This window comes from Panthera leo, chromosome C1 (genome assembly GCF_018350215.1).
Source record: "Panthera leo isolate Ple1 chromosome C1, P.leo_Ple1_pat1.1, whole genome shotgun sequence".
NCBI classification, from domain to species: domain Eukaryota; kingdom Metazoa; phylum Chordata; class Mammalia; order Carnivora; family Felidae; genus Panthera; species Panthera leo.
In genome coordinates, this window is record NC_056686.1 from 36,229,361 (window position 1) to 36,254,275 (window position 24,915).

General features: G+C 48.9%; 1 protein-coding gene across 4 annotated transcripts in view; it reads left to right on the forward strand.

Moving 5' to 3' along the window:
- The window catches only part of MAST2 (microtubule associated serine/threonine kinase 2), a 220,341-nt gene extending 197,900 nt beyond the window's left edge, over positions 1 to 22,441 (forward strand). For 3 of the 4 annotated variants that reach the window (XM_042950962.1, XM_042950958.1, XM_042950959.1), the window contains 20 exons: positions 990 to 1,199; positions 6,847 to 6,948; positions 9,122 to 9,254; positions 10,023 to 10,084; positions 10,354 to 10,436; positions 10,907 to 11,115; positions 12,167 to 12,305; positions 14,759 to 14,891; positions 15,667 to 15,832; positions 16,363 to 16,464; positions 16,727 to 16,849; positions 17,027 to 17,136; positions 17,490 to 17,644; positions 17,892 to 18,175; positions 18,284 to 18,481; positions 19,134 to 19,357; positions 19,556 to 19,678; positions 20,105 to 20,241; positions 20,359 to 20,552; positions 20,860 to 22,441. In XM_042950962.1, coding sequence (XP_042806896.1) covers positions 990 to 1,199; positions 6,847 to 6,948; positions 9,122 to 9,254; positions 10,023 to 10,084; positions 10,354 to 10,436; positions 10,907 to 11,115; positions 12,167 to 12,305; positions 14,759 to 14,891; positions 15,667 to 15,832; positions 16,363 to 16,464; positions 16,727 to 16,849; positions 17,027 to 17,136; positions 17,490 to 17,644; positions 17,892 to 18,175; positions 18,284 to 18,481; positions 19,134 to 19,357; positions 19,556 to 19,678; positions 20,105 to 20,241; positions 20,359 to 20,552; positions 20,860 to 22,385 — 4,413 coding nt within the window. In that variant the 3' untranslated portion in view covers positions 22,386 to 22,441. The remainder of the gene's footprint in view (positions 1 to 989; positions 1,200 to 6,846; positions 6,949 to 9,121; positions 9,255 to 10,022; positions 10,085 to 10,353; positions 10,437 to 10,906; positions 11,116 to 12,166; positions 12,306 to 14,758; positions 14,892 to 15,666; positions 15,833 to 16,362; positions 16,465 to 16,726; positions 16,850 to 17,026; positions 17,137 to 17,489; positions 17,645 to 17,891; positions 18,176 to 18,283; positions 18,482 to 19,133; positions 19,358 to 19,555; positions 19,679 to 20,104; positions 20,242 to 20,358; positions 20,553 to 20,859) is intronic. The other variant, XM_042950960.1, reaches the window with a different exon arrangement.
- Positions 22,442 to 24,915: the final 2,474 nt, after the last annotated feature.

Sequence of the window (24,915 nt, forward strand, 5' to 3'; positions counted from 1 at the left end):
AAATGGGAATACTGCATTTTTGGAGAAATGAAACCAAACTGTCAACCAGTTATCTTTTTCAGTTATTTTTTTCATACAGCAAAATTGCCTTATGGCCAATTAATTATACAGTAAAAATGTGGCAAAAATGCTTATGATGAAAATACCAGACACACATATATCCACCTAAACACACACTGGAAATCAGAAATTGCCATCTGGTGGCAAAGGAAAGATTAGGCCACGTCCTAGATTGGCAGCTATGAACTTGTTAACTGGTGTGTATTTATCGTTTGACGTGAGTGTGCAGTTAGGTCCCCCAGAGGCTTCTGAGCTAAACTTTTGTTCTGCTCTGTTGAAGGTCTGGGTCCGTGAGGAGTCAGGTTCACACCTTCAGTAAACACTCTCCGAGCATCTGCTTAGTTGAGTTGAGTCCTAAGGTCAAGTAAGAGGATCCTGAAATAAATCAAATTCTCTCTGACTTATAATTCCCAGTCTAGAGAAATGTTTAGAAACTAGCAGTGCCTATACACAAGGAGGTCCAGTGGCAGCATGGAGGAAAGGAAACCCTATTTGCCTGGAGGAATCAAAGACTTCCCAGAGGAGAGACAGGTGATGTGTGAACTGAGATTAGAGGAGTGATAGGAGTTTGCCAGTCAGGGTTGGCAGGTGAAAAAGCTACATACAGGGAACAGCATGAACAGGCATGAAGCAGCATGCTAAAGGGGGAGAGCAGCAAACACTTCCAGGTCCTCAGAGCAAAAGAGCACATCTTCCAAGAAGTGGGGGGAGATAGGCAAGGTCACGTGAGAGAGGGCCTTGACTGTAATGTTTTGACTTGACCTGACGGTGATCTTTTCATATGTCCAGTTGTCCGGTTCCCCAAATGCAACATCAGGAAACCAGGATCACAGAGCTTGTCCTCAGGTTATTACCAGGTCCTTCAGGCTGAGCTCCCAAGTGAGCTGGAACTAGAAGCGAAATGTCACTTTTCTTGCTTTTATTTGCAGGCCACCGCACAAATGGAAGAGCGTCTTGCAGAATTCATTTCCTCCAACACTCCAGACAGTGTGTTGCCCTTGGCAGATGGAACCTTGAGCTTTATTCATCATCAGGTGATTGAGATGGCCCGAGACTGCCTGGATAAATCTCGGAGTCGTCTCATTACATCACACTACTTCTATGAGCTTCAAGAGAATTTAGAGAAACTTCTGCAAGATGTGAGTGTCCTTGTGCTGGAATTCTGGTAAATTCTCTGTGAGGTAGTGGATTATTAATTCCAAGCTAAGATTAAGGCTAAGATTTTGTTTCCAGTCTTCTCAGCCAGCTTGCCCCCACCTCCTTACTCATGTGCAGAGTCCACCCCCGAGTGTGGTTGCTGATGGACTTTGGTTCCTACTCAGTCCCCTGCATTGCTAAGAGAAGCCTGTGTGGTGTGAGGAGAACTCGGTTCTGTGGGGTTTTTCTTTTTCTGATTCTGATTACTCTGCCTGAGGCTCCAACATTGGTAGTGTTTATAAATACCCAAAACAGATGAACATAAGGGAAACAAAAATAATATAAAAACAGGGAGGGGGACAAAACATAAGAGACTCTTAAATATGGAGAAAAAACAGAGGGTTGCTGGAGGGGTTGTGGGAGGGGGGATGGGCTAAATTGGTAAGGGGCATTAAAGAATCTACTCCTGAAATCATTGTTGCACTATATGCTAACCAATTTGGATGTAAATTAAAAAAAAAAAAAAAATACTGAAAGCCTAAAAGTGGCCCCAGCGGCTGTGGTGGGTTTTTGTCTAGTAGAAATACTGGTATAAGCAGAGCCTTCAGACTGGTTCTGCTCAGCCAAGGGGAAACAGGCTGGGGCTTGTACTATGGGTTTATCTATTCGCTGACATTCTGTTTTACATGGTGAGAACTTTGTTAGTAGGGATTTAGGTATTTAGAGACCCCATCCTCCCCAGTGTGAAAAGTCTTCTCTAGGAGGCTAGAGATAAAATAACCCAGAGATGGTCAAGACCAGAGTGTCCAGTGAGTTCTTAACTACTGCTTCATGCTCCAGAGTTTGCTTTCCTGTTGGCCTCTACAAATAGGTGGTCGGATGCCTACCCACTCAAATGACAGTTGCCCTATACTACACCATTAGTACAGTTTAACGGGAAGGACATGTACCTCTTCATGTACTAGAGTATTTCCTAGTCCAGGCCCCTATTACTTCTAGGCCTATGACCTTGCTCTGGGGTAGTACCAACTGAGCTGAGAACCCAGGGCTAATGATCAAACAGGACTTCAGTGTGTTGGTCTAGAAATTAGGAACAGGGAGTTTATTTTTTTTAATTAGGAAACACTTGAACTAGAGACAGATGATTAAAAATGACCATGATTATTACTGTCAAATATTGGAAGATTTCTCATATATAATAGGTAGCAGATTGTTTTCCATTCTCTAAAAGCCCTGTTAACCCAGTGGGCAAGTGTTACAGTGAGAAAAGTTTTGATTTAATAGATGAAAAATTACTTCCTTCTACAAAATTTTTTTTTTCTTATTTCAAGAATAATACTTAAATTCAGACATTATAGAAATTTGATTTTAGGCAACTAAATTCTCATGCATATCCCTGGCAGCTCTTTGTTTCTGTTCAGGAATAACTTTCCAACAGTGGATAGGAATCTGGGATTGTGGCATCAGGCAAAGGATCAAGGTAGAGTGACTTCCCAGGTTGTTTGTATATCTACGATTGATCTCCAAAAATGCTAAAGTCAGAGCCTTGCCCAAAACCTTCAGGCATTTTCCCAAACTCCTGTCCCCCTGGGAGTAGGTTGTTTGGTGCAGCAAGAACACTGAATATGGAGTCAGTGCGTTCATCTGCTCCCTAATTTGCTAGGCCCTGGGAATTCAGGAAAAAGTTTGTTGCAGGTTCCAGCTCAAGGAATTTGCTGTTAAGTGGGATTACAGACCCATCAACAAGTAAAAAGAACAGCTGTCATTTATTGAAGTGTACTGTGTGCCAGACACTACACTGAGTACTCTACGTGAATTATCTCACTTTTGTGTGTTATAGTAATTGTAAATTGGTGAGCACTAAATATTAGAGGTCAGTTCTGAGCACGGAGGAAGATATGCTGACTCTGCATGGAGAGTTTGGGAAAAGTTGAGTCTTGACAAGTAGGTAGGAGTTCACTAGGGAAAAATTTTTTGTTATTTTTTTCCTTTTTTTTTTTTTCCTGTGAAAGTTATTGTTTCCACATTAAAAAAATTTTTGAGGGGAACTATTTTCTTTTTTAACCACGTAATGGTGGGAGTAGGACACCATCATAAGTCATTAACATGTGAATTTTGAATAAATAAAAGCTACAAGTTATATACAAACATCTTAGGCAATAATATTTACAAACCTGTGTAAACAAAACAGATGTAAACAGTAAATGCATCATGAGAGTCATCAAAAGATACACAGGAACAACCACTTAGGGTCAGTCTGCCCACCAGCAGCTGGCACCAGCCAGCCCCAGGAATCAGGCCACTCTGAGAGGTGAAAGGAACTTGGGACATTCAAGGAATTGCAGATAAAGTAGTTTGGCATGACTAGGTGAAGGATGCCTGCAGGGAAAATTAGGAAGGGATGGGCAAAGGCTGAAGTGTCTGTGAGGAGCTTAGGTTTTATCATAAAGGCAGTGGGAAAATTATTAATGGTTGTAATTTGGAAAATGGCATGGTAAAATTTATATTTAAAATAATAAACATAACTGTTATTGTAGAGCACTTAATGCATACTAGATACTGCATTATCTCATTTAATTTATCTAATTTAATCTTCATAGCAACACTGTAGGTAAGGTACTACTATTCTGTAAGTCTACAGGTGAGGAAACCAAAGCTTTAAAGAAGCTAGGTTAGCCCAAGGTAACTCATTTCTTAAAAAAAAAAAAAAAAAATTTTTTTTAAGTTTATTTATTTTTGACAGAGAGAGGGAGCGTGAGCTAGGGAGGTGCAGAGAGAGAGGGAGACACAGAATCCGAAGCAGGCTGCAGTCTCCAAGCTGTCAGCACAGAGCCTGACGTGGGGCTTGAACTTATGAACCGTGAGATCATGACCTGGGCCAGTCGGACACTTAACCGACTGAGCCACCCAGGCGCCCCAAAGGTAACTCATTTCTTAAGTAACAGAGCTAGAACCCAAACCCAGGTTTGTCTTATTCCAGAGCCTAAGATCATATTTTCAAACATTTAATCAACAAACATTGGCATCTGCTCTGTAAGAGGCACTATGCTAGTCTTAGCATGTAAAGGAAGAACAAAAGACATAGTGTCTCTGTTCATAAGGCTCTACAGTGTAGCCGTAGAAACAGACAACTAATTGTAAAACAACATGTGGGGGGCACCTGGGTAGCTCAGTCAGTTGAATGTCTGACACTCAGGACATGATCCCCAGGATCATGGGATTGAACCCCAAGTCAGGCTCCATGCATGGATTTAAAATTCTCTCTCTCTCTCCCTCTCTCCTTCCCTCTTTCCCTCTCTCTGTGCCCATCTCCCTCTCTCTCCTGCTCTCTCTCTAAAATAAAAAACAAAAAACATGTGGTACCATGGCATGTATGCAAACAAAACATAGAAGAGGGAGCAGTTAGTTCCTGTTCTTATGTGTTTGGGTGGGGTGGGAGGTACAGGCAGAGGATCTCAGCGAGGGTTCACAAAGTGGCTATTTGGGTTAAGTCTTAAAAGAATAAACAAGATTTCACATAGTGCCCAGCCTCCCTCTTCATTTCATAACCAGTTTTTTTTGTAATGGTCTTTATTTGCTAGTTTTCTTTACTAACAACCCATTCAGTCTAACAACCTGCTCAGTCTTCTGCCTTCTACTTTCCCTTCCTACCATCCCACAACACTGTTTCAGGCTAAAGTCAACAAGCAACCAGCTTGCCACCAAGCAACCAGTTGCCGAAGAGATCCTATGGCCTCTTTCCGTCCTCATCCTTCTTCACAACTCTGCAGAGCTCTACAGTGTGAATCTGTCTCCTGGACTTTTCCCCCACTTGGGGTCATGGCACTGTTCTCTCCAGTCTTGCAGTCTTGCTGCCCTTTCACAAATTCCTTTTTTGCCCATCTCTTAAATGCTTTTCATTTGGCTTTGGGGGCGCCTGACTGGCTCAGTCGAAAGAGCATGTAACTCTTGATCTTGGGGTCATGAGTTCAAGCCCCATGTTGGGTGTAGAGATTATTGGGGGGGGGGAAAATACTTAAAAAATACATAAAATAAAAGTATTAAATGTTGATGTTCCACAGGGTACGGCCCTGAGTGTTGGTCTCCTCTTCCTCCTTTCTTCACACGCTCTCTGACAGCCTCATCTTCCGTGCCTTCTATTGTTACCCATGTGTTGAGGACAGCCACCTGGCTGCTTCTCTCCCTGTTCTCTTTAGCCCCTGGTCAGTATTGGAGCTCCAGTCCACTGTTTATTGGTTCCACTCCTCCACTTCGACTTCCAGATTGGTTAGTATTTTTTGGTTGTAAGTAATAGAAAGCTAACTCAAAGTAGTTTAAGCAGGAAGGAGAAACTAATTATAAAGATGAAAAGGGGGGCGCCTGGGTGGCGCAGTCGGTTAAGCGTCCGACTTCAGCCAGGTCACGATCTCGCGGTCTGTGAGTTCAAGCCCCGCGTCAGGCTCTGGGCTGATGGCTCGGAGCCTGGAGCCTGTTTCCGATTCTGTGTCTCCCTCTCTCTCTGCCCCTCCCCCGTTCATGCTCTGTCTCTCTCTGTCCCAAAAATAAATAAAAAACGTTGGAAAAAAAAATTAAAAAAAAAAAAAAAGATGAAAAGGGTGGGTTTTAGAGAATTAAAGACAGGAATGCAACCTGGTCTTAAGGGACCAAAACTAGAAACCAGAAACTGTGGGAAGCTCAGGAAGTGGTGATTCCCCTTCCTGCCATTTTTCTCTGTGCTGCTTTTCCTAGGTCTCTTTGGTAGATGTGGCCATCCCTTTTCATCCAACAGTAGATTATACTCTTCTAGCACACTGATCAATAACAGTTGTCTTTCCGTCCATTTTTAAATTCCTAGGAGAGTAATCCACACTTGTCAGCTGTTGGAGGTGGGATGGAAGGTTCAGCCACACGATACAATTGTAGCTACTAGAAGTCAGAGCAGTTTCCATAAAAAAGATAAAGGCTCCTGGGCTGAGTAAATACCCAATAGGGTATCTAATCTAGGTACCTCAAACTCTGCAAATCCAAAATGGAACTCCACCTTCCCTTACTTGAACTACTTGTTATATTTCCTATTTTATTTATGGATTCACTGAACTTTCCCTAAAACTGTAGTTGCAGTTCCCTTCTCTTCTTGCTTCATCCAACCCTCCGCTGTACTCAGTCATCTACCTCTGAAATGGCCCCAGACTGTGGTTCCTTGATTTATGCCTTGATTTATGCCTTTTCTATGCACATTATTACAGCAGTCCATTAATGGGTTTTTCTGCTTTTAGGCTTGTGCTCTTTAGTGCACCATCCACACTACAGCCAGAGCCATCTTTCTAAAATACTGTCTGGTCGCATCACTCCTGCTTTGAAGGCTTTCTATTCCTGACCTTCTGCCTGGGGTGGGGAGTGAACAATGAAACTCCCCTGAGGGTTGTCTCTTGAGCCAGGGTCTCTGTGACATTCCCCAGTGTCATGTAGTGTCCTGAAGTTCACACAGTTCCTGTGAGCGGCTTGCTGTCTCTCATGGCACACAGGCCTTCCCCAAGTCCTTCATTTTGTAGAAGTCTCTGTACTACCAACTTGTGTCTCCCCAGAGTCCACTCTGCCCAGCCCAGTCCTGCATTAGCCCAACCACGATGTGCCAGTGGATTGCTTAACCAACCTTTGTCTTCTCTACAGGCTCATGAGCGCTCAGAGAGTTCAGAAGTGGCTTTTGTGATGCAGTTGGTGAAGAAGCTGATGATTGTCATTGCCCGCCCAGCTCGGCTCTTGGAATGCCTGGTGAGTGGACTCCAGAGAAGGTTGGGAGGGGGTGGGGCATACAGAGGAAGTATCCTGCTAACAGCAGAACTATGGTAGTACCACCGTCATTTCTGCTGCTGACGTCCTTGTTTAAATGTGGTATGCTGGCATTGGGCCCAAATGAGTTCCTGTGAGGAAAATGGCTGGTCCTGAGGGGTATTCGTCTGACCCCCACACACTGAGCAGACCCCAGGTGAGTGGGCTTTGGGCGGTGAGGAGCATAGACCAGTTCCATTGGCACAAGTTGAGTCCATCAGTTCATCATGCAGCAGCACTTAGCACCTGCTCCACGCCACACACTGGAGACACAGACTTAAACACAGCAGAGTCCCTGAGCTTAAGGTACTCCCTCTGTAGTGGAGCTGGTCTTTCAGTGCCTCAGGTAGGAGGCATGGAGACGTAGAAATAATAATTATGATACTGCAAGTAGTGTTGCAACTGAGGGAAGTCCAAAGTGTGACAAGAACATGGGGAAGGAAGGAGGTGCCTTAGTCTTCCTTGGGATGGACGTTTGGTGAAAGCTCCTTAGAGGACACAAAGCTTGGGGTCATGAAGGATGATTATGAGTTTGCCCGGGAAGGGCATTCGATGGAGCACAGGGTGAGTGTGAAGAATTGGTGAGGGAGAAACCTGGAGGGTAGGCGGGGCAGCATCATGGAGGGTCAGGATCCCTGCTCCAGAGTTTGGGTTTATCCTGAGGGCCACTTGGAGCCATCAGAAAGTTTAGGTAAGAATGTGATATGGTCAGATTTACTTTTTTTAACCAGCTTTATTAACGCATAATTTATATACAATAAAATACATCATTTTTGATGTATTCAATGAGTTTTAACATATACACACCTGCATAATCACCACTGCAGTTGAGATAGAGAACATTTCTTTCACCTCAAAAAGTTCCCTTGTGCCTTTTGCAGTCAGTCTCTCTCCCATCCCTCACCTCCCACTGCCAGGCAGCCGCTTATCTGCTCTCTTCCACTGTGGATAGGTTTGCCCTTTGTATAGTTTCATGTAGATGAAATTATGTAGTATGTTCTGACTTCTTTCAGCATAATTTGTTTTGTTTTGTTTTGTTTTATACATGTTACATGTATCACTAATGGGTTCCTATTTGTTTATGAGTAACATTCCATCAGATTTACTCCTGAGAAAGATTACTGTGGTTGCAACATGGATGGTGAATTGGAAGACAGGGCAGGATGACCAGGCAAATAGCCAGAAGCAGCAGTTTGTGTGCAGATAGGGGTGGCCTGAGGAGGCCAGTGGTAGGGGCACAGAGAAGAGGTAGATGGAGGAGCTTTACGGGTTTAGGAGACAGACACTCTGACCAGGGACTGAGGAAAGAATAAGAAGTTAGAAGGACTTCCAGATCTTGCCTAGTAGATTAATCCACGTTTTAAATTCATAGGAGAGTAAGATTACTCTCCTCTGGCAGTGGATGTTTCTCCAAAATATTGACACCAGAGATGAGGGAAGCCGTGGAAGCTGGACTTGTGGTCAAGCAGAGGGCCTCTTCCTCAAGAAAATGAAGTCCATGCTTGGACAGGGCTTAGAGTCAGGCCTGGGTTTGAATGTTGGCTCTCTGTCCCTTCCTGTCTCTGTGACCATGGATAAATCAGTGCATCTATTTGGGCCTTGATTTCCTCACTGAGGTCATAGAGGTGTTAGCCGGGTTTAGCCCAGAGTGTAGCACTTAGTAGGGACTCAGTAAATAGAATCCTCACTATTCTGTGCTCTGTGCAGACAAGGACTCATGTGCTGTCCACATAGTACTCCGGTCCTAGCACATACGAGGTGCTCGGTAAATATTTGAAGGCAGGCCTGCACGTACTTGTGCGTGTGTGTGTGATAGTGCCATCTGGCTGGCAGAAGGCTTTGGACCAGGTGAATAGGTTGAGCTATCTTGAAGCCAAAAGCTTTGGTTCTTAGTGTGAGGAAGACAACACATGCTTAGGGTGTCCAGTCTGGAGCTCACCTGGAAGACACCCATTCTCATGATCCATGAATCATGATGTTTCTGGGTATTCGGAAGCAGGGGTGTCCCATCACAAAGAGAAAGTCTTCTTGTTCATCTTCCTCCAGGTATGTGCTGTGAAAACCAAAGCCTTCACTTGTAGCCCTCACCACTGACCACCTCTCTCCCCTGGTACAGGAGTTTGACCCTGAAGAGTTCTACCACCTGTTAGAAGCAGCCGAGGGCCATGCCAAAGAGGGACAAGGGATTAAATGTGACATTCCCCGCTACATCGTTAGTCAACTGGGCCTCACACGGGATCCCCTAGAGGGTGAGCATGCTGCCTGGTGGCTGTGAAGAGGCCCCACAGCCAACAAACTCTAACCTCAGGAAAGCCACTTGGAGAAGAGACTTAGATTGGACACGGTCACAACTCAGCATCAGGGGCTTCAGGGCTATCAGAGGAACCGTGTATTCTCTGTCAGAAAACAGCTTCTCCTTCAGAATTGTTCACATCTGCCTGACATTAACCCAATCTGGATTGGCGTGAGGCCAGTTGGGTTGGATTTAGAATGTCAAAAGAGGTCAACAACAAAAGACCACAATTACATTTTCAAAAATGGCTCCCTCCTCTGCATGCTTACCTCCTTGTCTGTCACCTTACAAGTTCTCCTGTGTCTTTGATGTGTCCTGACACGGGGCTTCACATTGTGCCCCTTCATGAACCCTGGGCTTCTAAGTCCCTGGTCTGTGCTCATCCTGCTCCTGCCTTCTCTGTTCCCCAACCCCATCCGGCAAAGCAGGATAGGGACCAATAGCCCACCCTTGGGCCCTGTTTTCCAGGAATTGTCCTAAATTTGAGTGAAACTTTTTAGAATTTGCCAGGCCTTATGAATGGCACTGGACTTCTAGAAATAGGAGTGGCAGTATTATTTGGCAATTAAGTCCAAAAGCTGTGACTCTTCTGTGGATAGAGCCACAGGAGTACACAGATGCAGGAAATATTAATGCCTACCTTGCACGTACCTTTCATGTGATGTGAGTGGACTACTGACATTGCTGTGCACACCTTTCTCTTGTGCCCTTGCTTTGCTTCTAGAAATGGCCCAGTTGAGCAGCTATGACAGTCCTGACACTCCAGAGACAGATGATTCAGTTGAGGTAAAGAGCTTGAGCTTCTGCCCCAATCACAGAGACTGGGCCCTGTGAAGCAAAGGCCTGTGAGTCCTCTGTGAGAGAATATCTAAAGGAGGGATGGAGGAGTGGGTGGTTGTGCATACTGTCTCAGAAGTCATTCAGCTCCTGACTGAGGAAGAATGGGCTGGGGCCGCGGCAGGACTAAGAGCTGAGCTGATCCTGGGGCTCAGCTTCCCCAGGCACGTGGGCTCTGAGAAGCATGCCTGCCTTCTGCCTTTGCTCTTGTCTTCCAGGGCCGTGGGGCATCTCTGACTAAAAAGACACCCTCTGAAGAGGACTTTGAGACCATTAAGCTCATCAGCAATGGCGCCTATGGGTAAAGGCAGAGGGGAGGGTGTAGCCAGGACTGGAGCTAAGCCAGCCCTTGGACTCTTCCTTCTAGAAGTATATGATACCCAATTCTCTGGGCAGCAGATGCCTCAGGATAGACCCTCTCCCTCTCCAAAGCCAGGAGTCCAGGAGAGACAGGAGTTGATTTTACTCTGACATGTGGGCATTGTTCCTTTCCCAGACAAGGTCCCCACCTCTCTTGGTAGCACTCCCCCTGTAGTGAGCTCTGGGGAAGTCTGAGCTGTGTCCTCAGGACTTGGTGTTATTGGGAAATTGAAGAGCTCTATGGGCAGGGGGCCCACATCCTTTTCATCGATAAGCTCACCCCTGCTCCTTTGTTCTGTGCATTTACAAGTTGTGATAGGAGGCATTTTGGACACCCCAGCTCTGGGTGGTGGGGAGCACGGCCCAGGTTGCTGAGGGCCCATGGGGGCTGGGCCGGGCTGTGTTTCCCAGGGCTGTATTCCTGGTGCGGCATAAGTCCACTCGGCAGCGCTTTGCCATGAAGAAGGTCAACAAGCAGAACTTGATCCTACGGAACCAGATCCAGCAGGCCTTTGTGGAGCGTGACATACTGACTTTTGCCGAGAACCCCTTTGTCGTCAGCATGTTCTGCTCCTTTGAGACCAAGCGCCACCTGTGCATGGTGATGGAGTATGTGGAAGGTACTGGGGGAAGGGTGACCTGGCATGGAAGCCAAGGCACAACATGAGGCTTAGCCCTGAGCTAGGACCAACAGCTTTGAATAGGGGTGAAGTTTCAGAGCCCAGCTTCCCAATCTCTCTTTGGCATTGGTTTCTGCCTTAGGATCTCAGAGACCATTTGGCCATGGTGGGCACAAATCTCCCTGCCCCTCATAGGGAGAGGCTTCTGGAGCAGTCGCTGCCATGCGGCTCCCCATGTCAGGTGCAAAGAGAGGCATTCTGGGACAAGATGTATCAGCCCAATAGCTGTAGAATCCTGCACCTCAAAGCCTGGACGGTCTCTACTGCTGGCGTCCGGCAGGAACAAAGGAGGTAGCAGAGCCACATAGCCCAAGGTTACGTGCTGGGAGGACTGTATCTGGACCCTCAGAAGAAAGGAATGCCATTGGCCTGGCTGATGGCTTGTGAAGGGATCACCCCTTGAGAACACAAAATGTTCTGGGGATGGAATAAAAGAGCATCATGGGGCATATGGGGGAGAGAGAGCAGTTTTGCCAGTGGCCTTCCCACTTCCCTTCTCGCTGCTGTGTACAACTTCCAAAGATATTTTGCCTAAGGCTTGAAGTTGAAACACAACAAAACTCCCCTTTTAATTCAGGGTACATGCTGAGAGTTTACGGTGTTATCTTACTGGAAAACCAGAGGATAGTTGTCAGGAAGAAAATAAGTGAACAAATGCTGAAGTCTCGGTCAGATGTGTTTATAATATACAGGACTCATACCCTAAAATAACGCAGCTGCATCCCTGCAAATCCACTCACAAGTATGGAAGCCTGGGTTCCTACCCTCTCTGGCCTGAACAGTGGCCCTGACAGCCATTGGCAGATTCACCGTGCTGCCTACTTGTCTCCACACTCTGTCTGCCCCCATACCAGCGCTGGAAGGGCTAGATTCACAGTCTCTAGCACCAGGCTATTCTGTGAGGCTGTCTCCTCTGGGACCTCAGAGACTATAAAGCCTAAGACCATAGGGAACTGGATCCTTCCTTCATGGTGGCCTGGGCTTGTTGCAGGAGGAGATTGTGCTACTCTGCTGAAGAACATCGGGGCCCTGCCTGTGGACATGGTGCGTCTGTACTTCGCAGAAACCGTGCTAGCCCTGGAGTACTTACACAACTATGGCATCGTGCACCGTGACCTCAAGCCTGACAAGTATGCCCACACTCTTGGTTCCTTGTCCAAGGTCTCTCTTGGATCTCTAAATAGATGGAGGCAGACACAGCATGTTTGAATCTATCCCAGAATGGATGCTAGGAAATAGTGCTCTTGTGGGTGTCTGTCTAGGCCTAGTACTCTAGCCCCTGACCACCCCAGATGCAAAGACCATTGCCAGTAAGTCTGGCAGGCACATAAGACTTCGGTGACATGTAAGAATCACTGAGAAGCTCCACTAAAGAAACCAAGCAGGAACGAAAGAATCGGCACATCTAGTAGATGGATAAACAAGTGTTCTAACATTTACTGGCCTCTCTGGGCCAAGCATTATAATCTGGACTGTAAAATAGTCCCTGGCCTATAGAACATAAGTTTAGTATGGGAACAGAAATATCTGAGTATAGGCTGCTTCTCGGAAGGCATAAGTCAGATGGAAAAGGTGAGAGGAGCTTTCTAAAGCCAGGAAACAGGATTTGCAAAGGCACCCACCCAGGTGTGAGAGAATGAGACCTAGGAACTACAGTATGGGGAAATGGAGATCCTTAATTGGTCAGAGTAGTAAGAGAGAAGGCTGGAGAGATAGGCAGGGATTAGATCATCAGGGGTCTTTTTGTTAGGTTTGGGTTTTATTTTAAAGGGTTGGAGGCACCTGGGTGACTCACTTGGTTAAGTGTCCAACTTCAGCTCAGGTCACGATCTCACAATTCATGAGTTCGAACCCCATGTCGGGCTCTGTGCTGACAGCTCAGAGCCTGGAGCCTGCTTCAGATTCTGTGTCTCCTACTCTCTTTCTGCCCCTCCCCATTCACTCTCTGTCTCTCCCTCTGTCTCTCTCAAAAATAAACATATAAAATTAAATTAAATTAAATTAAAAAAATAAAATAAAATAAAATAAAGGGTCCTAACAAGTTTTCAAAGGGCCTGTTAGCCAAAGCTATGATAGAATGACAGATTTTAGTTTAGGTTTAGAGAGTCCACTGTGCAGTGGAAAAGGTGGTGAGGCTGTTGCAGTAGATCAGGCCCAAAACAACCACACCTGCAGGATGCAGAAGAGAGGGGATAGTGTTAAGAAGTAGAAAGGAAACCAAAAGGTTGGGGTGGGTGGTGGAAGAGAAGCAGGGGAGCAGGAGTCTGGGATGTCATCCAGACTTCTAGCTCAGGACTAGTGCATGGGGAATAGCCTCTTTTGTGAAAAGTGGCTTTGACACTAGACAGACCTGAGTTCAAATGACCCCTTGTTAACTCTGTGAGTTTGGGTCTGTTCATTAAACCTCTCTGAACCTCATGTTCCTCCTCTTAAAAAATTGGGGATAATTTTTAATTATTTTATTATTAATTATCAACTATCAATTATTAATCAACTGTTTTTAATTAATAATAAATTAATTATTTAATTTATTTTTTAATTATTAATACCGGTCTTTGTTGCATTAGTTACTGTGTAAGACCTTTTGGGAGCCAGGATATTTTTATAAGTAATAAACTACTTGTCACAGAACTCAGAGATAACAAAAATCATTTTCTGAGAAGACCACTTAGGCAGTGTGACTCTGTTTTGGACAGGTTGAGTTCATGGTGTCCATAAGACATCTGGGAAGTTAGTAGTCATGAAGCTCATAAAAGAAGTCAGATGCTGATTTGGGAATGAGAATAAAGGGGTGGCAGGGTGAAGCCTTTGTCATGAAATGAAATGGTCCCAGCAGAGTATGTAATGGGAGAACAGAGAGACCATTCTCTGTGAGATCTTATTTCTGGTTTCTCCCAATCAACTTTCCTTTAAAACCAGCTGTGGAGAGGTGCCTGGGTGGCGCGGTGAGTTAAGTGACCAACTCGATCTCGGCTCAGGTCACGATCTCACAGTTCATGAGTTCAAGCCCCGGCATCAGGCTCTGCGCCGACAGCGCAAAACCTGCTCGGGATTCTGTCTCTCCTTCTCTCTGCCCCTCCCCTGCTTGTTCTCTCTCTCTCTCTCTCTCTCTCTCTCAAAATAAATAAGCTTTAAAAAATTTTAAAACCAGCTGTGCACATGGAGCAAGATGATTCACCCCTTTCGCCTCTCCCTGAGTCTGGGTATCGTGAGACACCCAGTGAGAAAAGAGGGCTGGGTATGGCTAGAGCCTTGGGATGCGGTTGATCTTTCTGTGGAAGAAGGTCAGTCCGTCAGCTGGCTGGTACCTGCCCCCAGCATAGAATACAGTTGAGGGGAGTAAACATTAATGAGTTGGGGGAATGGGCAAAAGGCAGGTTAGTTCTTGTGCAGAATGTAGTACTCACAAAGCCAGAGATTTTTTTTTTTTTTTCATAGGGGCCGGTCTCCTTGATGAAGCTACCCTGCTTATATCCCACAGGAACCCTTTGGAAGCCTGACTGGGAAATTTTGGCATATAAAAAATCAGCACTCTTAGAAAACTAGGAAATAACCCTATACTTTTGTTTCTCTGGTTTCCCAGCCTCCTGATTACATCCATGGGGCACATCAAGCTTACTGACTTTGGCCTTTCTAAAATTGGCCTCATGAGCCTGACAACAAACTTGTATGAGGGCCACATTGAAAAGGATGCCCGGGAGTTCCTGGACAAGCAGGTACAGAAGGATAGTTGAGACCTTGGGAGTTGAGTTCCAGACTTCAGAATAAGGGTAGGGGGCCATATACTTAGCTAGATATTAAGACTGGGAGCTCCTATCTTTTCCACCTTTTGGTTCCACGGAGGTATTGAGGGTAGGTAGCACATTTGGAAAATAGGGTGGGCCACAAGAATCATATGGATATAAAATCCAAAATCATCTTCCTCAGGGTTTGGAGAAAATAGGTCGTATAACCATTGTTATTCTCAAAGACTAACCTGAGATTTGTCCTGAACCTCCTATAGCCTCGGTCAAGGGCAAGGCTCTTCTGGAGCCTGTTCTTGGAACACTGCTCCAAGTCTCCACTGGATTATGGTCCAGCTTCTTGAGAGTAGCCTCTGGATGTTCCTTGATTTGACAGTTCAGGTTGTGACTATTTGCAAGTCCCTGTAGTAGTCATGTGACTAACTATAGGGTCTGTCCTTTGAGAGGCTGGAGGGCAGAGGCCAGTTATGGGAACAAGATGCCAGAAAGAGTTGTTAAGGGCTCGGGGAGTGGTTGTTCCAGGCTAGAAGTGTATGTTTTGGTTAGTTAGGAAGTATGTAAATTCACTCCACCAACAGTTCCAAATCCGATACCCTGGGTTCCTATTGATCTTGTTCTTTAACCAAAGTAAGCCAAGTCTTCCTTCAGAGACTTTCTTCTCCAGGGGTGGGAACATCCCCACTTCTTCAGCCATTATGCCAATGAGCTACCTCAGGATGCTGAGCCAGCCTGGCTTCTCTGTGCCCAGGTATGCGGGACCCCGGAGTACATTGCGCCTGAGGTGATCCTGCGTCAGGGCTATGGGAAGCCAGTGGACTGGTGGGCCATGGGCATAATCCTGTATGAGTTCCTGGTGGGTTGCGTCCCTTTCTTTGGAGATACTCCGGAGGAGCTCTTTGGGCAAGTGATCAGTGGTAGGTACCATCACCCTGGCATACTGGGGAGACAGAGTCTGGATCCACAAATATAATTTACACATGCACCTGTGAGGCTTATGAGTTCTTGTTCTGAATTTGTGTGTATGTGTAGTATGCTTGCCTCTTAGATGCGAATGTGTGTGGGTACGTGTGCACTGTGTGTGTCATGTGGGGCTTGTTCCATTTGTGTTCATGTATCCCCCATATGCCTGCGTTGTGTATGTGTGAGTATACTAGTGTCTGAAGTATAAAGGCAGGGTGAGCTGGAGCTTCAGGACAGGAGAAGTCCTGGATCAAGAGCAAGCTGCGGGCTAGGGTATGTGTGACCCCCTAGGAGGGCAGGAACTTATAGAACTTAAAGAGTTGGGTCCTGGGCAAGGCTTTCAGTGGCTCTGGGCTGGGCCCGTTATGCCTCCCTACCCATGTCTTACCATAGAACCCTCTTCTTTATCTCCCCACTCTGCCTGCCTGCAACCTCTGAGACCCTTCTCTAAACCACTCCTTCCCTCTTACCCCCAACTCTTCAGATGAGATTGTGTGGCCTGAGGGGGAGGATGCACTGCCGCCAGATGCCCAGGACCTCACCTCTAAACTGCTCCACCAGAACCCTCTGGAGAGATTGGGTGCAGGTAGGACAGGCCCCACTGACCTTTCTCACAACTTGGAAGAGGGAAGAGGGAGGTTGAGTCCATGCAACCGGGAAGCTCAGGCTTCAGATATGGGCAGCGCATCTGATCCTGAGACTGCCCTGCTCCTGTGAGCACAAGGAGAAAGGTGCCATAGCCGAGGCATTCAGGACTGGCCTCTTGAGGTCTGGGTTCTCACTGGACTTGCTGGCCTGGACTCCACACAGCTCATCCTGCGCCTCGCCCACACCCTCCCTGTCCACAGGCAGTGCTTCTGAGGTGAAGCAGCATCCGTTCTTTACTGGTCTGGACTGGACAGGACTTCTTCGCCAGAAGGCTGAATTTATTCCTCAACTGGAGTCAGAGGATGATACCAGCTACTTTGACAGTAAGGCCACTGGTGGGATGGGGAGAAGTGGGGATCCTACCTGTTTGCCCAGAAACACCTGTGCACCCTCCACTTGGTACTGGGAGTCACTTCTCCAGCCCTCTGAGGTCTGATAAAGGTCAAAAGGAGGCACCAACCAGGGCCTCTAAAGGGAACTGTCCTGTGTGTCTGACCCAGCCCGCTCCGAGCGCTACCACCACGTGGACTCAGAGGATGAGGAAGAAGTGAGTGAGGATGGCTGCCTGGAGATCCGCCAGTTCTCATCGTGCTCTCCAAGGTTCAGCAAGGTGCGATGGAGCAGGCCCAGGCTGGGAAGGACTGGGAGAAGAGGACCTGTCAAGGAATATGCCTGGGGCAGGTTGGCGGGGAGCATGTGACGGGGCTACCCCTAGGAAAAGAGGAAGAAGGGGCCCAGCCTGCATATGACAGATATCGCAAGAACCACTCCAGGCCCTGACGTCAGAGATGCCAGGGGTGAGGCCCAGTCAGGCCAGTGGAATAGCCGCTTCCTCGAATATTCATCTGGTATGGAGGAGGGAAGGGGAAAACTGGTTCCAATTCCTGGGTTTCAGGTGCCAAGGATACTTTTGGGAGGTGTGGCTGTTGGGGCCTGTCCCTGGCACAGACTCTGTGCCCACAGGTGTACAGTAGCATGGAGCGGCTGTCCCTGCTTGAGGAGCGCCGGGCACCACCCCCCACCAAGCGCAGCCTGAGTGAGGAGAAGGACGACCGCTCTGATGGCCTGGCAGGGCTGAAGGGCCGAGACCGGAGCTGGGTGATTGGCTCCCCTGAGATGTGAGCACCCAGAATCCACCTAGGGTGGGCAGCATAGCCATCCATTAGTTGTTACAGATCATGGGCGAGATTCAGATGCTGGGGGGCAGTGCTGGTGGCAGTGAGGGGGTATCCCAGGGATGGCTGCTGAAGGGAATGTCAGAGGAAAAAAGTTCTATGACTTACAACTCTTGTGAGCCCCTCAGGAAGCCTGAGCTGGAGGAAGGAGACCACCTGCCTGTCTCACCCTGGGCCTTATGTCTCACAGATTGCGGAAGAGGCTGTCAGTGTCAGAGTCATCCCACACGGAGAGCGACTCAAGCCCTCCACTGACAGTGCGACGCCGCTGCTCAGGTCTCCTGGATGCTCCTCACTTCCCTGAGGGCCCTGAGGAGGCTAGCAGCACCCCCAGGAGGCAGCAGCTGGAGGGTACATGGCTTCTGACGCCCCCATCTGGAGAAGGGGTATCTGGGCCTGTCCCTGAACGGCCAGTAGAGCGGCGACTGAAGCTAGATGAGGAGCCTGTTGGCCAGAGCTGCAGCTCCAGTCCAGGTGTGGCCCAGCAGGTGGCCAGGAGGCCTGGAATGGAGGACGCTGCAGGCAGGCAGGGGGGTGAGGCTCCACTGCATTGCAGGTTTCAGTGCTTACTTGGGCCCACAGCTCTGGAGACTCGAGGAGGCCGTGGGACCCCACAGCTGACTGAGGGAGCCACAGCCAAGGCCATCAGTGACCTGGCGGTACGCAGGGCCCGCCACCGACTGCTCTCCGGGGACTCAGCAGAAAAGCGCACCACTCGCCCCATCAACAAAGTGATCAAGTCCGCCTCAGCCACAACCCTGTCCCTCCTCATTCCTACAGGTAAGCCCCCCAGGGAACTAGGATAAAACTCACAGGAAGGGCCCTGGAATCTCTGTGGGCCTTTGGCAGGGTCTGCGCATGGCAGGTATGTCTGTGCGTCGTGTGTTAAGGAGCAGGTATCTGAGAGACTGTGTGTCACTGCTCCCTCCTTGTTAGGAGATGAGAGGTCTCTAAAAGTGTGCATTGGTGTCAGGTTGTGTGTGCATATGCCACAAGGCGAGATGGCACTATGTAATGAGTGCAGGCTCTGAGGCAGAGAGCTTACATTCAGATCCTGGCTCCTGACCTTGACAAAGTTGCTTAACCTCTCTGAGTTTCAAGTTCCTCATCAAAAATCGTAGAACTTACTAGTGGTAGCTCGTAGGGTAATTGGGATGTATGAATACGTACAGAGAGCGTATGTGGCCCCTGATGGATACAAGTATGTATTCAGTAAGTGCTAGCTGCCATCACCTCTTGGGCCAAGGGGGGTGGTTTGGGCATGTGAGGGGCTTTGCTGCTCTTGAGTCTGTGGTGAAGACATCCCTGGGCTTAGTCTCTGCCTGTGACTACAGCTGTGAGGCATCAGCAGCCTAGCCTAGATGGAGCTGGGCTGGAAGTATGGCCAGGCCAGGGTCCTCTGACCTGCTCAGTCCTGTCTTTCCTTCTCCAGAACACACCTGCTCTCCATTGGCCAGCCCCATGTCCCCACATTCCCAGTCATCCAACCCGTCATCCAGGGACTCTTCTCCAAGCAGGGACTTTTTGCCAGCCCTCAGCAGCTCGAGGCCCCCCATCATCATCCACCGAGCTGGCAAGAAGTATGGCTTCACCTTGCGGGCCATCCGTGTCTACATGGGTGACTCAGACGTCTACACTGTGCACCACATGGTGTGGGTATGTCTGGCCATCCAGACCTGTTGTCTCCCAGTTTTGTCATTGTTCTGCCTTCCCCCTATCAGGGCCTGTCTGTCCCTGCTTCTTTCCCTGCCTAAACTATCCTCAGGGTATAAAGTGGGGGTGGGGAACAGCAGAACCAGGCCCCACACTTTACACTCAGGCTCCAGGCTGAGGACTGTTATCTCCCTGGGGCAGCACGTGGAGGATGGAGGTCCAGCCAGTGAGGCAGGGCTTCGTCAGGGTGACCTCATCACTCATGTCAACGGGGAGCCTGTGCATGGACTGGTGCACACAGAAGTGGTGGAGCTGATTCTGAAGGTTAGTGCTGGGTATGCTACCTGACGTGGTCCCCCAGTGACCCTGCCTTATAAGTCTATGACTTACTACGGGGAATTGGGAGAGTTGGGTGCACACACCCATGGCACTGAGGACAGACGCACCCATAGCAATGGGCTTTTGCTGGAAAGCAGCGTCCTCACTGACCAAGGCCCAGGGATCCTTCTGAGCCATGGATAGGACTGAAGAACAAGACAAATGAGCCTCTTCTCCACTTTCCCAACCCTAAACTGTCCAGGCTCCAGTTGGAGCCATTTCCTAATCTGTGAAGTGGGAAGACAGGCCTATGGTTCACACCTGTCAATGTAGGGACAAAAGCTAGAGCTGTGGGGTAGCCATGCCTGAGGGTGAGGGTAGGAGCAAAAATATGTTCCCTGCCTTAGCCTGGGTTCACGCTCTGTTCCCCAGAGTGGAAACAAGGTGTCTATTTCAACAACGCCCTTGGAGAACACATCCATTAAAGTGGGGCCAGCTCGGAAGGGCAGCTACAAGGCCAAGATGGCCCGAAGGAGTAAGCGGAGCCGGGGCAAAGATGGGCAAGAAAGGTGAGCATGACTGAGCCACCTAGGTGCTCGTGTGTGCTCGGAGCCCTGGCTATTGGGCCCAGTATATGCTATGCCTCGTGCACCAACTCACACAGCCCTTGACTCTTGTCTCTGCAGCAAAAAAAGGAGCTCCCTGTTCCGGAAGATCACCAAGCAGGCATCCCTGTTGCACACCAGCCGTAGCCTTTCCTCCCTTAACCGCTCCTTATCATCAGGGGAGAGCGGGCCAGGCTCTCCTACACACAGCCACAGCCTTTCCCCCCGATCTCCCACTCAGGGCTACCGGGTGACCCCTGATGCTCTGCATTCAGGTATGAAGTGCTCCCTGCACATCACAGAGACAGCCCCTGGGAGGTAGGAAAGAGCCTATAGGCCCTCTGTGCTTCTCTGCGGCCCCACTCTGAAACTCCTTCACCCTACCCCCTGCAAGACTCAGCAGTCCTAGGGAGGAGGTGACAGGGGCGGAGGGTGACTATTTCTGTAGCCTGGGCTCTGGTTCACTGGCTAGGGTCACCTTGATGATCCTGGGACATTCTACGGGTAGCCCTGCCTTGCCCCTCAGTCACTTCTATCAGCTGACATTGTTCTGCCTTTGTGTGTCTGTCTGTGTGTGCAAAGTGGGAGGAAATTCATCACAGAGCAGCTCCCCCAGCTCCAGCGTGCCCAGTTCTCCAGCCGGCTCTGGGCACACACGACCCAGCTCCCTGCACGGCCTGGCACCCAAGCTCCAGCGCCAGTACCGCTCTCCGCGGCGCAAGTCAGCCGGCAGCATCCCTCTGTCACCACTGGCCCATACCCCTTCCCCACCGCCAGCAGCTTCACCCCAGCGCTCCCCATCGCCCCTGTCTGGACATGGAGCCCAGGCCTTCCCCACCAAGCTTCATTTGTCGCCTCCTCTGGGCAGGCAGCTCTCACGACCCAAGAGTGCAGAGCCGCCCCGCTCACCACTACTTAAGAGGGTACAGTCAGCTGAGAAACTGGCAGCTGCGCTTGCTGCTTCCGAGAAGAAGCTAGCCACTTCTCGGAAGCATAGCCTTGACCTGCCCCACCCTGAGCTAAAGAAGGAACTGCCGCCCAGGGAAGTCAGCCCTCTAGAGGTGGTTGGGACCAGGAGTGTGCTGTCTGGGAAAGGGTCACTGCCAGGGAAGGGGGTGCTGCAGCCTTCTCCCTCATGGGCCCTAGGCGCTCTCCGACAGGACCGGGCTGAACGGCGAGAGTCGCTGCAGAAGCAGGAAGCCATCCGTGAGGTTGACTCTTCAGAGGATGACGCCGAGGAGGGGCCGGAGAACAGCCAAGGTGTACAGGAACCGAGCTTGGCACCAAGCCCAGAAGTGGGCCGGGACCCACCCCTCAGAGGAGCAGGAGAGGGTGAGGAAGAGGATGCCTTCTTGTCTAGGGACCCCAAGAGCCAGGGCTCAGCGGCCCCAGGCCTGTTGACAGAGATCACACTGAAGGATCCCGGAATGGAAGGCCCTAGTGTCCCCCAGAGGAGGCTTGGGATCCCACAAGCCTTTGAGGAGGCTGCCAGCTCCTCATCACCGGCCCCCAGCCTAGATAAGGCTGGACCCACAGACCCTATCCCTCCTGAAGGCTGCTGGAAGGCCCAGCACTTCCATACCCAGGCACTAACAGCACTTTGTCCTAGCTCTTCAGGACTTCTCCCTGCCAGTCCCTCTGCTGTCGCCTCGACCTCTGGAGAGCCAGGCCCATGGGCCTGGAAATTTCTTATTGAGGGTCCAGACAGGGCATCCCCAAGCAGAAAGGCAACAATGGAAGGTGGGGTGGCCAGCTCCCAGGATTTGGAAACCATAACTCCAGTCCATTCAGAGAACCTGTCTCCCAGACAGGAGGTGAAGTCATGGCCACCTGGTGCCCCTGGGCTGGTCCATCCACCTTGTGAGTTTCCCCGCCAAAGCTGGCTGTGGAAGCCCGAATGTGCACAAATAGAGAAAGAGAAGCCAGCCCTGGGCATCACCAAAGTGCCTGATGCCTCAGGTGATAGGAAGCAGGACATTCCACGCAGAAGCTGCCCTCTCACCCAGGAGCCTGGGCCCAGCCTGCTCCGGAGAGGCCGAGACCCAGCAGGCCCTCAAAAGCATCAGGACTTGGCATTGGTGCCTGATGAGCTTTTAAAGCAAACATAACAGTCGTTTGCCATTTCTTGCACTCAGATCTGTGTAATACATGCTCTTGGAAACCATCTTTGTCTTTTGTTTCTTTCAGTCAACACAAATGTAACTCAAGGTCTTTGTTACTGCTGAGAATAGAGTGGTGAATAACACACTTTTCCACTGGGTTGCCTAAGCCCAATGTGGCTTCCCAGAGACTGCGACGTCTGAGCTCCAACCTCTAGGACAGATGATAGTAGTTTGCTGCGTTAGAAGAGTGGGGTGGATTAGTCTGAGTATCCAAGCAAAAAGTACAGCACTTACCATATACTTGGTATATTCAAGAAACAGAAAACAAAGTGGAAATGGGTCTAGTGAGTTTGGCAAGGGCCATATTTAATGATCTTCCAAGAGCTTAGACTTTCTGTAAGTGGTGGGGAGTTATAGAAGACCCCGTAGCAACTAATATTCTGGCTTTATAGAGGAGGGAACTTGGGTTTTCAGATATTAACATAGCTTGGGCACAATTACAATTAGAACCTAGGTCTCTCCTGACTCCACAACCCATATTTATCTCTTAACTTGGAGTGCTTCATGGCCAGATGATGAGGTAGAAGGAGGTGAAGAGTTAAACTTGGGATATATTTGAGGTACTTGAGGGACATTCAGAAGGTAACTGGATGCATGGGCCTGGAACTCAGTAGGAAAATCTGGATTGAAGATAGAAATTTGAGAGCCATCAATGTATCAATAGTGATACATTGAGGAACACTAGCATTTAAGGCAAATAAAGAAGACTTAGAAACAGCAGCAAGGAAGAGAATCCTAAAATCCAAGAGAGGGAAGAGTTTTGAAATGGAGGGAGAAATGTCTTGTTAAAACACTGAAAGCCCATTTGAGGTGAAAATACAGAGATGCCTTAATGTCTGTAGCCAGTAAGCCCTTCCTGGGCTTTTGTCAGATGGGCCTTAGCAACGGAAGTAGACATTACCAAGGTGGATGGCCCCCAGTGAGTAGGACTGCATTGGCGGGAGGGTGAGCAGGTGGTGTGGGAGGGGAGAGGACATCTATGGGGCCATTGTATTGCAGGAGTCAGGAGATGGCATCACAGGAGCAGAAAGTAAGGCTGTGGTGGAGTACCTCCATGGTGATGGAGGACTTTTCAAACTGTGGCCTTGCACTAATTGTCCCATAATCCAATGCCCAGGTTTGAAGGAGAGGCGTCCAGAGGACTGGAGACAGGAAAATGCCTCAGGGCCACTGGCTGGGTGCCTCCTGCACCCTTCAACTCTTTGTCACCTTGCATGGAGAAGGCTGTGGCCGCCAGAGGGCGTACCCTGCCTGTGGCGCCAGAGTCCACAAGTAGATGTCTGACCCCTCAGCCTTCAGTCCCTTCTTGAACTCACTTCCACTTTCCTTCAGTCATTCATTGGCAGCAGACCCTCAGCCAGCCTGTACTGGACACTGAGAACACAGGTAACTGGTTGCCTGGGGGAGCCTCCCATGTAGATCAGGATCTGGTTAGAAGCACCGTAATACCACAGGTGAAGGAGGTGGGGGCAAGCACATCTTGCAACAGTTTGTGGGAGGGAGGAACTACCTCTCAGGTTAGAAGTGGGGGGTGATTGAGGAAAGAGTAGGCACAGAGATGCTAAGCATCCTGTAATGCACAAGGCAGCTGTCTCAAGTGCCAGTGGCGTTCTCTTTGAGAAACATCACTAGATTAGCCTGAGGGGAGGGGTTTCTGAAAGACAACTGCACGAAAGTGTTATAATCACATTTATGTTTTAGAATATCACTGGCTTCAGTATATAAGGAAGGCTCTAGTGGAATAAGCAGACCAGAGAGAAAATGATGTAGTGATCCATTATGGTGGTCTGAAATACTAGGAAAACCTTGATGAGAAGTGTAGTAGCTGGACACAGATTTGACAACTACCAGCAAATAGTTGGTAAAGCCATAGGAATAGATGGGGATTGTATAAAGAATAGTTGCAGAAGGAAGAAAACCCAAGACATTGGGACTATCTGAAGGGAAGGAGCCAGGGAAGAATAACTGAAGTGGGGGATGAGATCCTGAACGTGGGAGAAACCAGACCATTTTAGGAATTCTGTGGTTTACCCTTAGAGCAATTGAAAATTAATGGTTTTACACAGGTTCAGATTTGTATTTTGAAAAGCTAACTCTGAAACATTAAAAAGGTGGGGGGCGGGGAGGGATGGCCCCTAGGTGGCTCAGTTAAGCTTCGGACTTTGGCTCAGGTCATGATCTCATGGTTCGTGAGTTCAAGCTCTGCATTGGGCTCTGTGCTAACAGCTTGGAACCTGGAGCCTGCTTCAGATTCTCCCTCTCTCTCTGCCCACCCCCCGCCCCCCCCAACTTGCACTCTGTCTCTCTCTCTCTCTCTCTCTCTGTCAAAAATAAACATTAAAGAGGGGCGCCTGGGTGGCTCAGTCGGTTAAGCGTCCGACTTCAGCTCAGGTCACAATCTCGCGGTCTGTGAGTTCGAGCCCCACATCGGGCTCTGGGCTGATGGCTCAGAGCCTGGAGCCTGCTTCTGATTCTG